At 30.6% G+C, this 12,672-nt stretch overlaps 3 protein-coding genes across 8 annotated transcripts; 1 reads left to right on the top strand and 2 right to left on the bottom strand.

Moving 5' to 3' along the window:
- Window positions 1-247: 247 nt before the first annotated feature.
- LOC117215727 lies at window positions 248-4,619 on the top strand. Its single transcript, XM_033462151.1, has 3 exons — window positions 248-379; window positions 497-623; window positions 959-4,619. Exons 2-3 carry the CDS (start codon window positions 522-524, stop codon window positions 1,715-1,717), a joined length of 861 nt encoding a protein of 286 aa, XP_033318042.1. The 5' UTR covers window positions 248-379; window positions 497-521; the 3' UTR covers window positions 1,718-4,619.
- A 647-nt stretch (window positions 4,620-5,266) lies between these two features.
- Window positions 5,267-9,742, bottom strand: LOC117215753 (spermine synthase). 6 transcript variants are annotated; one of them, XM_033462214.1, is made up of 9 exons: window positions 9,396-9,742; window positions 8,691-8,799; window positions 8,176-8,468; window positions 7,670-7,781; window positions 6,445-6,567; window positions 6,204-6,358; window positions 6,028-6,117; window positions 5,753-5,944; window positions 5,267-5,665 (listed from the first exon to the last, which is right to left on the bottom strand). In XM_033462214.1, the coding sequence occupies exons 3-9, from the start codon at window positions 8,455-8,457 to the stop codon at window positions 5,519-5,521; spliced, it is 1,101 nt and encodes a 366-aa protein (XP_033318105.1). In that variant the 5' UTR covers window positions 8,458-8,468; window positions 8,691-8,799; window positions 9,396-9,742; the 3' UTR covers window positions 5,267-5,518. The 6 variants fall into 6 exon arrangements, with proteins under 6 accessions (XP_033318105.1, XP_033318100.1, XP_033318101.1 ...); XM_033462209.1 differs by lacking the exon at window positions 7,670-7,781 and adding an exon at window positions 7,272-7,383 and having other exon boundaries at window positions 9,396-9,739; XM_033462210.1 differs by lacking the exon at window positions 7,670-7,781 and adding an exon at window positions 7,272-7,383 and having other exon boundaries at window positions 9,409-9,739.
- Window positions 9,743-10,320: 578 nt separating this feature from the next.
- On the bottom strand, window positions 10,321-12,316 carry LOC117215752 (another transcription unit protein). Its single transcript, XM_033462208.1, has 5 exons — window positions 12,076-12,316; window positions 11,563-11,981; window positions 10,897-11,487; window positions 10,619-10,820; window positions 10,321-10,529 (listed from the first exon to the last, which is right to left on the bottom strand). The coding sequence occupies exons 1-5, from the start codon at window positions 12,191-12,193 to the stop codon at window positions 10,360-10,362; spliced, it is 1,500 nt and encodes a 499-aa protein (XP_033318099.1). The 5' UTR covers window positions 12,194-12,316; the 3' UTR covers window positions 10,321-10,359.
- Between the last annotated feature and the right edge of the window lie 356 nt (window positions 12,317-12,672).

Raw genomic sequence — 12,672 nt, 5'->3', positions numbered from 1 at the left:
TTAGTATAATATATATAAATATCTATAACTTTTATATGTTGTTATTTTTAACAATATAAAAATTATACTATATATTTATTTTATGAAATATATAATTATATATGTACGCTTCCATGCAAATGAAAAAGCCATGAAATATATAAAGTATAGTAAGGATATATGTATAGTAGTATACGAAGTTTCCTTATGTTTCATTGTTATGTACCTTCTTTTATTAATTTTCAGTGGTGTATTTTTAAAAATATTTATAACTATAAAATATAATAATTGTCATTTTTAACACTTTACTTCCGTTAAAGAAAAATAAGATTCTTTCAAATATCAAGATGGCAGCGCAGCTAATCTAACAAGTGCAAAGTAATTAGAAGTGGAATTCCTTGTAAGTAGTTTTTAGGAGTGTAATGAAGTGATGTTTTTACTAAAAAATTAACTAACTGTTCAATAACATCAATTGTTTGTGGCGTTGCTAATAAAGTTACGTTGTAAAATTATTTAGTAAATACAATAAATAAATAAATAACATGATAGAAAAAAATGAAGAAAATACTGACAATGACAATCATCTTGACAGAATAAGATTAATAGCTAACAAAAGAACATTTTTGGAGAAACAATTTCTTCAGGTAATTTTTTCTGCATATATTTCATTTGATAATTATATTTATATAATTACTATTTTGAGGTTATGACCTTTGAACTGTTACTATTTAAATTATTGCGTATAATTCAATTATTTGATAGAGTGTATTTTATTAATTCATTCGTAATTTTATTTTTTTCTTTTTTCTTATTTTTAGCTTCATTCCTCATTTATATATATACAAATGTTTTATCTCTTTAAAAACATTAATGATATTTATATAGAGTTACATCTTATTTTGTAAATATTTTACATTTTGTTAGTTAGTTGGTGTTACATGATAGGTGTCGTAATTAAAATAATGCAATTAATTTTGAGGTCCAAGAGGAAGTAAAAATATGTTTTGCTCAATTGGCACAAACACTGTATGCTAGAGAAAAGCAACTTCTACGACAATCAGAAGCAATTTATAGGCAACAAATATCTTTGGCTTTATCCAGTCAGGAAATTCTTCCTCCATCTATAGCAATATTAAATGACAGACATGCACTGGAAGAACAAATTAAACAATTTGGAAGAATAGAGCTAATAGGATCTAATACAACAGCTGTAACTGATCTAGAACCATATAAAATAGAAGAATATCAAGATATAAATAAAGATTATGTCTGCTTTGATAAATCTATCAAGAATACAGAAGTTATTCCTTCTAATACAAAAACTGAATTTTCTTGTATGACAGAAGATGAAAACATAGATGATGGTTCTACTGAATTGAAATCGTCTAATATAATAAATTTATCAGGAAATTCCAGTCATATTTCTGATTTTCAAGAAAAGGATTCTGAAAAAAGTGTTAATCATTCTTCAAAGATAGATACAGAATCAAATAAAAATGACTTCAATCTTCAGACTACTGAAGATACCAATGACCAGGAAATTGCAAAAAATTATAGGAATTCAAGGAGTAATATCATAGAAGAACAACATAATTCTCATAGACACACAGAGCAAGTTCAACAGTGGTTGGATGAAATACTTCTAAAGACAGAAATAGAACCAACTATTCATGAAGTGGAAAAGTTACCTGAAATATCAGATGCTTATGTTTGTGCAAAGTTCCACTTAGAAACATGAAAATTGCATTTAGCTAAGCAACTTGTTCAGTGTATTGTTTTCACAATATATTTATCTTTAATTTTTCATAAAGTAGAAAATCCCAAATTGGGAACAATTTTTTACTATACTTGATTACTTTGTATTTCACCTTGAATCTCAGAATAATTCATTCGTTATAGCAATGTCCACTACGGCGAGTGCTCTATATACGTCAGGTCACAGTTATTTGAGGATTTTTTCCTTGATTAACGAAGCGACAGGCGAATTGACATATGATTTAAGTATAATCAAATGTCGTTTTGGTCGTTATCCATATATTAGGCGAGTATTTGGGTACTTGTACGCTACAGTGCCGTGGAATTGTTATATTCCTTCCCTGCTCTGTGTTCATGCAGGTTTATACCATGTGAGCTCGTGTGGTGAGCCGGTTTTGCTGAGTGACGCTATAAGATCTGTGATGTTCTCGAGCGCGCGAATCGGCGGTTTAGGGGATAACGATGATCAAGCGATTCCAGTTAATCATAATCCAGTTAATTACCTGGTTGAGCATAAGTTAGGTGAGAGAAAAGAAAGGTTTGCGGTAGACTATGCTATGTTACAGCAGGATATTGCCGCTCTGCAACGAGCGTTTCCTGAATTAGACGTTGTAGTGACTGGCAAAGTAAACCATCCTCATGCTATGTCCGCTGCTTCGTGTGTTTGCAGTGAGGAAGAGGTATTGCGCAGTCTACATTATAACAGCTGTGTAAAAGGTACTCTTCGTGGTGATGAGGCATATTGTTGACATTGGCGCTAATTACGTGCGTCATGTTAAGAAGAACCGATTTAACATCCATTGTTGTGTTCCGTGTGTTGACGTGCGTGGTTCTGCGCGTGAAACTGAGCGAGTCGCGATCATGCGTGCTATGTTACGAGAAGGGAAGATCGGTGAGAAAACCTTTCGAGATTATGTGCGACCTTCTAGTTTCCAGCGGCGATGTATGAAATTAGCCCAGGATTGTAATGTAAAGGCCGCGTATGGTATGGCGATTCATTCTCAGTACGATATTAAATTTGATGATTTAGCCAAGGCTTTTGATTCGCATAGGATTGAAATTTTTTGGAGTGTGGTTAACTTCGATGTAAAGACTTTTTATAAACAACATGGTGTTATAACTGAACAACGTATACATTTTGTGAAGAAGAATGGTAGAATATATTTTTCTTTTGTAAATGATCCTTCATTGAATTACTCTCATAGTTTGGATGATTATATGCGTATCTTAACGGAGCAGGTGGTCGTGACGCAGAAGGGTCGTGTTTATTTTATTGAGAGGAAAAATATACGATGCGGTAATATATCTATTAAATTTACATATTGCAGTGTTCCACCTATGACGAAACAATTAAGCACGCATTTCGATTATTGGTCTGGAAATTCGAATGTCGCGGTTATCGCGACCTGGGATTATTCTGATTCCTTTTTTGCAGAAAGTAAATTTAAAACTCGTGAGAATCCTGTTGTTAGTTTTACTCGGAAATATATTGAAATTGATAATAAGTTTTTTGATTTGTTATATGGTAATTGTTTACGTTCTGGTTTTAATTTAAATGAAATTTTTTCAGACGCGTTAACCTTTAACACTCAAATGACTATTAATGGAAATGATATTCGTACTCTGAATAAGGTACCTTCAACCGATTTGATGGATGTGATTGTAGCAGTGTATTGTATTGCGTATAGGGAGAGATACGCGATTGGAAAAAAGATTGAACGGTTTGTGAGTGATGAGAAGGAGAAGCGTGTCTTACGAAGGATTGGTTTTTCAGATGTTATGCGATGTTTGGCGCGTATGTTTATGTGTATCTCTGTTTTGGATGCGTTTAAGGAGTGTTGGAACCAGATGGTAGATTGTTTGTCTCAGACTAGGACTCGGTCTTCTTTAGATGCAGAATTTTTTGAGAGCATCAAATGTATTGAGATAGAAGAGTTTGTTACTGTAGAGGGAAGATATGAAACTGAGAGTGAGATAGTGAATAGTGTAAATACTGACACTGTCGATGTGCAAATGCGTGAGGGTTTTCTCGACACTATTGTTAATTATACGCTATTATACACTATTGTAAGTACACGAGTAAGGAAGATGAAAATGTTATTAGAGAGAAGGATTTGCGCTTGGAAGTGGAAAAGGATGTTAATTTAATGCCTCGTGTAGAGAGGTACGAAGGTGATGAGGTCGCTGATGTGGAATTGGTGATGTCGAAGAAGAAGCGGAAAGAAAGTGTGTATAATTTTCATAAGGTTGTAGCAACTAGATCGTATGTCAGCTCTAAAGAATTAGCAAATGCGCGGAAGGAAGCTTTTACGAGTGCTGTGTTGAAGATGCCTGGTGATGGACATTGTTTGTTTTGGTCATTAGGATATTTCTTTGGGTTAATTGCTTTGGATGTGAGAAGGAAATTATGGGATTCGTGCACGGAAGAAAAAAAATCGGAAATGCCGTTTATAAATGTGTTCGATGGGTCTGATAGTGGTTTAGGGAAAACTAATTGCTTGCGTGTGTATTCTCGTGTGTTTAAATGTAATATGTGTGTTCATGGTGTGATTGATGGTAAGGCTTTTGTAACTAAGGCGTACTCGGATGGATGTAGGTATGATAAGACTGTTCATTTATTATGGACGGTTTTAGGAGAGAATGGTCATGTGGATGTAATATGTGAGAGTGAAACAGATGGGGATTCCCGGTTGTCAAAATTTTTGTTAGATAATGATTTGAATGTTTCGGCTAGTAAGTTGGATAATAATTAATTACAAGATGTTCTCTTTGGTAGCTAAAGATCAGTAATAATATTAGTAAATAAGTTCGTACTTTCATTAATATTGAGGGACTACTAGTTATAAATATTTTTAATTATTAATTATAATTTTATCATTAATAAAGGAAGCAAAGGAATATTTTAATATTATTTTACATACATAACATACATAAATAGTGATATTAAAATAATGTCAAATATGTGGGTATGTTATTAATGTAACATTAATAAGAAAATAATTTTTTAGATTAATACTATTTATCAACTTATAATCAATATTTATAGTTATAATTTATATCTCTCTATCTACCAAATATTAAAATTAAATATTATTATTAAATATTTTATTAATTTATTATATATATAATTATGTTTTTATTAAAAATTTTGCAGAACATAACATGATATTTTTAGTTTAAAAATAATTAATATAAAATAAAATCAGTTTTCTAACTAGATGGTAGCTCTATGTATATTCCTTAACTTTTTATTACTGATGCATATTATACCTCATGCAGTATTTCGTGTTTTTATGTACATGTACAAAATATTTACTTAGTACATATCAATAAATACAACCTTAGAATTTTAAAAACATTCAAGACGTGTTAATAAAAAGTATGTTTATATATGTGTCATTAAAATTTCATGTAATTTCATCTCTGTTTTATTAAAGTTATTTGTACAGTAATGTGTTTGTATTGCTTTTGAATTTGTTTGTAATAAACTATTGGGTAATTTAGTTTGATTATTGACAGTTAGTAGAAAAAATAATTGAGCACCGTTGTATAGTTTATTAATTACTAAACAAACAAATAAATACAGATAACCACCACCTTTTGTATGTACAGACGCCAGCGTAGTAGTGTTAATTGGGATTTCATGTCCAGCATCAGGATCATCTCTTCCAGGAACCGATTTGTTAACAGAAGATTTGCGACTAGGGTCGAATTTGGGTCATAAGAGAGAAAATGGATTGTAAAAATACCTCACTTGAAACCTCAATACAATAGGTTTAATCCATCATTTTAACGATACTTGATAGAAGACCCAATCTTCGAAGAAAGAGGGTACAAAAGCACTATCTTTGGTAAAAGCTATGGGTACACAGAGCTGTGAAAGAACTTGTTCATACATTTCTAGTGATTCTGGACAAGATGCTCCATTTCCCTAAAGAATAAAATAGAAGATTACTTATATAGATAAGTGTTGATTTTTATTGCAGAAATGTAAATTATTTAACATGTTTATACGTACATGAGTCATAAATTTTCCTGTAGACTTTAGAACTTTCATTGAAGAGTTTAAGATTAGTCTAATAAAATCCCATGCATCCCCATGTGGGGTTGGGCTAATTGGTATGTCTGTGAGATCACCGAAAACGTAATCAAATTGTTGGCCTTCCTCAATCATGTGTGCTAGAGTTTTTACACAATCTCCAACAATAATCTACAAGTTTTCAATCTCCCATAAAAAATTCTAGTAATTTTACTTGTAGCTGAAGAAATGAATCTTGCCTTTATAAAATTTACCTCATAATTTTCTCCCTTTCTTTTATCCAAACAGTTTCCACATATGCTCCTCATGTGTTGACTGCAGGCTTTTATTACAACATCATCAATCTAATAAAAGAAAATTAATTCTCTTTGGTAAAGCAATTTACTAATACATGTAATAATACAACTTCTGCAATTTTAGTCTGTCATACCTCTAACATGGTTACGAATTTTGGTTTCTCCTTAAGCAATTCCCAAAGTAAACCACCATCTCCTCCTCCTAAAATAACTATTTCTTTCCCTGTGTAATTTTCTTTACCACGTTGCATCAAAGTTTCTGTATATATCAGATCTGCTTCAGATATATCTAAAAATTGCGAGATTTAATTTTAAGGATGTTCTGACTTTAAATATAATTTCAAATTGCTTTGAAAATATAGGATTTGCTCTTACTTTGTAATTCATCAAGAACCAATAGATTTCCCAGTGATTTTGAATGAACAATTTGTACTTTTTGATAGGGAGAACGTGCTTCAAAAACCAGTTTGTCAATGTCATATTCAAGTAATCTGTCATCTTAAAAAAGGAAATAATTTTATTACCATACTGAAAACTTACAGAATATAAGTAATTGCATAAGAAAGCATTTAATAGATGCATGCAATGCAAAGCATAAATCTCGTAGAACAAAGATTCTTATATCAAAACTAAAATTAAAAAGAATGAAAATATTGAAGATTTAGGAGTGTCACATGTGGATTACTAAATTTATCATATTATTTATGTTTATTAGTTTCATGTATATTTGATATAGCATGTAAATTGAAGAAATAAAGAATACTATTTACTTAACATATTTATAAAAATATAAAGTCCCACAAAATTATAGCTGTTAAAATCATTTAAGATCACAAAATTGATTTTTGATATTTGCTGTCTTTTTTTAAACAACTCATTATGTTTAGATATAAACTGTAACAAAGAAACTGATCAACCAAAGATAAAATAGTTTAAATGTGTTTTTTATTGAAGAAAGGAAATAAAAGATGTATATAGAAATGAAAATACTTGTTGGTAATAAATGAATAACAATTAAGTAATCGATATTACTTCCGCACGATGAATAATGAAAAGAATGATTAGTATAGGAAAGTAAATTACACAGAATTGAGGAAATGAATCGAAAGCATTTTTCGTTAACGACGCATGATGAAATGAAAAATCTTGCGGATAAAATGCTCCGCTTATACCGTAAACAGAATAATAAATAAAAAACTCACCGGCGGTAGGAAAGTATCTCTCAAAAGGTCCGCCGCGTTTAATCGGTGTAAGCGAGTGCGAACGCGTAGAGGCTACTGCCGCCTGCAACGCCGTCTCCAATTCTCTGGCCAACTAAAGGTGGCCGCGACAAGCGAACCGACGAATAAAAAAAAACAGAAACTATCTTGTTACACCAATCGTAACAACTCTCTTTTTTTACGTATGAATCAAGCCATTTTCCCTTTGCGGAAAAACTAAAAAGTAATACCGAGGGGGTGGGGCGGGAGGAAAATACACGTTGACCGGAAAAAAAGTAATCGACCGAAGCTGTTGTCTTTAGAGTGCAACGGAAACGATTCGCACATTTTTAAAGTGCTATAGATAAACTAATAGGAACTAATTGGGGAGTGGTTTCTACCTGATAGTGTCAGATAGAGGTCATATATGGTTCCTCGCCTTACTGGTGGCAGGCGCTTACTGCGTTGGCTGTTCAGAGCCATCGCAACGTCCGCTTCCAGGTATCGCCACTGCTACAAGGTCTTCTTTGTTATGCGTGTTTCTTCCGCATATAGTAAAATTTTTACTTATTTCTATAATACTATTCGTCAAACGAGATGATTTTACAATACGTTTATCTTGCAATTTTAGCGTTCAGCGGCAAAAATCGGCAAACGAAAAATCACGGTTTAACGAATGCAAAAATCTTCACGTTTTTCATATTGAACAAATCTTTTTGAGGACATCTTTAGCACAGTCATTATTATGATATATCATATGTAACAAGATGTACCTTGTAATGACCCCATGTTTGAGAGATACAAAAGCTGATTTTGTACTTGATATTCATGAGAGGCAATTAAATATTATGAAATTTGCAACTATGTATTGCAAAACAATTACTGTAATTAATATAAAGGACTGTACCTCAAAATCCAAAAGTGCTTCTTCTTCATCTCTCTTATAATATTCAATGTTAACAGTGATTAAGCCTTCAGTATATCCTCGAATTGTAATTAGACTACCTTTGGGACCTGTATATAAAACTAAAAAGCTTCCATCAATGCTTGATTCAGTTAATGGCTTCAGACTATCAAAGTGTTCTTGAAGGACATTAGCAATTGCTATTTTTAGATTGGATCGTTTCTCCACATCTACTATTACATTTGATGGTACTGTAAAGTCAAGAAGCACAGTGTGGGCAACCATTGTATAAAAACCTAAAATCATTTTTATTGCTTATTATTTATTTATTAATAGTTATTAATTGAATATTACACATAATTTAATATAAAATTTATTCAAGAAAGCTACATAAATAAAATATTAAATTAAAATGAGATATTCTGTAACTTAGTATTTATCATAGAATATACTTTTATCTCTTTTAATACACAACAAACTTAATTAATACTAAATATTAGAAAAAGATTTTTTAATACCTGTATATTAATATAAAATGACTGCAAAATGAAGAAAATCACAATTCCTGTACAAATCCTTAAATTGAATAAACATAAAAGAACTTGTAGAAAATATTTTAAATTCCTCCTGGAAAATAGAGAAGTTTTAAGGTTATACTACATCACGCATAGTAGAAAATAAGTTAAATTGCCTTAAACCAATAGTTCAATTATAAGTAATGAAATGATTAACTTCGTTAACAATATATAAGTAGGCCAATTTTTTTTTAAATAAGTTTCAATTGTTATAATATTAAAATCATTAAAATTATATTTCAAATCATTTTTTGTTGAAATAAAAATTTTGTAATTGCATCTAAAACTTCCTTACAACAACAAAGAGTTAATATTAACTTTTTAATATTAATAAGCAAACATTATATAAATTAATTTTTACATCTTATATTCATATTAATAATTAAATGAATGTAAGCTGCAAAAATTATGTGAAAATACTTAATATATATAAAATCACATGGTCAAGTAACCTAAGGGTAAAATTATATATATAATGACACAGAAATATAATTAATAGAACTCATGCCATTACTCTAAAATTTATTTGTAAAAAATAATACTTCTTAAATGAAACTCATTAGTTTTTATATATTTATATATAGGTATTTAAAAGTGTACATCACATGATTAGATAATACCATTAATCAAAACAGGAATTATACTCACAAATTACACTTACAATAATAACTCTCAATCACAAGACCAGTAATTTATACGATAAAAATGCTTTTGCAATACAGGTCGTTATATTACACTGTGTTCCAATCAGTGCTACCAATTGTTTATGTAGATAAACTTTTACACCGTTTCAAATCTGCACATTGAAATTTATAATATAATTTAACGAAAAGCTGAGATGGTATTAAAACATTTGCAATATTTTTAGTATAATTCTAATATTTTATAAAATTATGTGTTACAGTTATAGAAATACAGATCCTGAAACAAATCAATGGTTTTCCCTCACTCTGCAATTTAGAGAATTTTAGGAATTTCTCAAAATTTACCAATTGAAATTCAAATTGACAGAATTAAAATGTTACGTTCTATTTAGTTGCCGACGAGAAGGTAGCGTTAACTGACGTTTAATACAACTGGCAATAAGTTGCAGTTTCCGCTAACCTGCTATGTGCTATACTGGCATGGGAGAGGATTAAAGTTGTTTGAAAAGTAAATTAACAATATGTAATGATTTATCCAAATCTTACTCGATTTCGACATTGACAATTGTCTGACAGACTGACGGATATAAAATTCTTCTGTTGACTAAATGATAACTAAGTCTTCGAATGGTAATTATTCGGTTGACGAACGGTAATTAATTCACAATATTTGATAGACGAATGGTAACTAATATACTCGATAGACGAAAGGTAAATATTCTTACTGATTTCTCTGAGTCGCTACACTTATTTATATCTGTCGGAGACGAAAAAATGTCGTTTGAAAATGTTTGAATGTTTGCTTATAATGTCGTTTGAAAATGTTTGAATGTTTGTTTATAATGTCGTTTGAAAATGTTTGAATGTTTGTTTATGTCAAAAAAAATATTAATTTATTCATTTATATTACAAAGTATTACATTTATATTATAAAGCATATATGTATACTTTAGTAAAATAGTAATATTTTAATCACTGGCATTATCAGCCTGGTTATCATCTTCTCTTCCACTTTCTGAGGCGCTCCTAGAATTCGATTCTTCATCTGAATCTTTAAGAACCTTTCCTTTGATATTTTTTTTTGGTCTCAATGTTTCAAAGTCTGAACCTTCTTCATCTGATGAATATATATTTGATGCTAAAAATATAAAAATAAACAAGTACTTTTTAATCAATGTCTTTTAAGTAATTTATTTATTTTATTTAAGTAAGTCAAGTATAACTTACCTTTAACAGGAATATTCATTCCTTTCTTATATTTATTCTTAATTGCTGCAAGAGAAATAGCACCTTCGTCATCTGAACCATCATCATGATAAGCATCAGCTCCATATCCACCAACAGATCTTCCAGTAGTTCCTCTACCTGCAGTACTTTTCTTTGTTTTACTTTGAACTCGCATTGCCATGCGCAATTTCTCTTCCTCTTTCTGTATAATAATAGATCTAAGTGCTGTGTTATACACAAATTTCATGATAAAATGGAATTAAACAAACATAATTTACCTTAATCATTTCATATCTATTTTGATCTGGATTGGTTCCTACTTGAGATAATACTTTTATACCAGAAGTTTTTTGTGATCTATCTGCTAAAGACATTGTCATTTTTCTATGAGTGAAGGATTCTGTAGAATGTGGACGGAATGTCAATTTTGTTCGAAACACTGCTTGTCCTTGAAGACCAGTTCCTTGTCGAATATAGAGGTGATTATGATCACCCTGAAGTGGTTGTTTATATACATCAAAAATCTCAGAGCCAAGGTGTAGAGACATGCTGCCATCAGACCATTTTACAAACCTGGCATTACTTTCTTTGATAACTTTACCCTGTTCATCAAAAGTTTCTTTCCAACGAAGAGTATTTTCTACTTTTAATTTCAACCTGGCTCGACCTTCCTCATCTAAAGTTTCTTCTTCGTCAATTTCATCTTCATATGTTTCTGTATCAAATGGTCGTGTTTCTACTGAAAGGAAATTTGGAAGTTTTACAAAATGTATTTCACGACCTAAATCTGTACTGATTTTTGGGATTTCTACATCAATTCTTGTCTCTGGTGGAGGTTCTGGTTCTTCTTCTTTTTCTTTATCTACATCCTAAAAATAATGAATTGTAAATATCTTTTGCTTGTGAAGAATCTTTTAATTAAAAATAACTTATTTTATATATACATCTTCAATAACAGCCTGACTAGGGCCTTCACCACCACTATCAGATCTCTCTGGGCTTCTACTTCTGCTCCTACTTTTACTTCTGCTTCTGCTTCTACTTCTGCTTCTACTTCTACTTCTACTCCTACTTCTGCTTCTGCTTCTGCTTCTGCTTGTACTTCTACTTCTACTTTTGCTCTTTTCTTTCTTCTCATCTTCTTTGTCCTTTTCATCATCTGTACTAATATCACTAGCATCTCCAAAAAGGGCATCTGCTGTTGGAGCTAAAGTTTGTTTATCTCCTGCCTCACTTTCTGAATCAGAATCTATTAGCGGTTTTGACTTTTTTGTTTCATTGTCTGCTTCTGAAGCAGAACCACTATTATTTTCTTTAGGAGCTGGGCTTGCTTCTCCATCACTATCACTTGATTTTATACTGTCTGCAATGTAATAATGTATATAAACAGTATTTAATTTATTTATTAAATCTTAATTCTAAATACATTGATTGTTTATCCTTTGTAATTGACAAACCTCTTGTTTTCAACGATTTTTCAGATTCATTGTCATCTTTATTTTCTTCAGAACTTTCTGAAGAACTTTGCTCAGAATCTATCGGTTTATTTTTTTCGGACTCAGGAGAATTTATCATTTTAAAAATGTTAATATCATTAGCAAAAAAGGTTAAAACTATAAGTAAGTACTTATTTACTGTTCGTCAGTCAGAAGATGTCAGAATCGTACTAATAGTAACACATCATAGTAGACTGTAAAGACAGTCACAAATTTAGTAACTCTCATGATGGGGATGAGGCGCTCTAATGTCACAGATGCGCTTTACAAGTCGGCCGCTTATTGTAGAACGCTGCAATCGCAATTTATGTCAATGATAAACAGTAAATTGTTTTTATTAACATCATTTATTATATTAATATAATAATTAATTGTTCTATAATATCTTTATTTAAAAAACGTAAAAAATAAATTTGTATATTTGAATAAATAAAAAAATGCATATTTTTATATGTATTAAATATTTTTAACACAGAGATGAAACTTTACAAATGCTTGGAACTACAATTGAAATAGAAAATTGCGTTTTCCAAAAAGCAAAATGTTATTCTTTTCATT

Source organism: Bombus bifarius, unplaced genomic scaffold (genome assembly GCF_011952205.1).
Source record: "Bombus bifarius isolate JDL3187 unplaced genomic scaffold, Bbif_JDL3187 scf7180000009790, whole genome shotgun sequence".
Lineage (NCBI taxonomy): Eukaryota > Metazoa > Arthropoda > Insecta > Hymenoptera > Apidae > Bombus > Bombus bifarius.
This window is presented reverse-complemented; position numbering and strand designations above follow the sequence as displayed.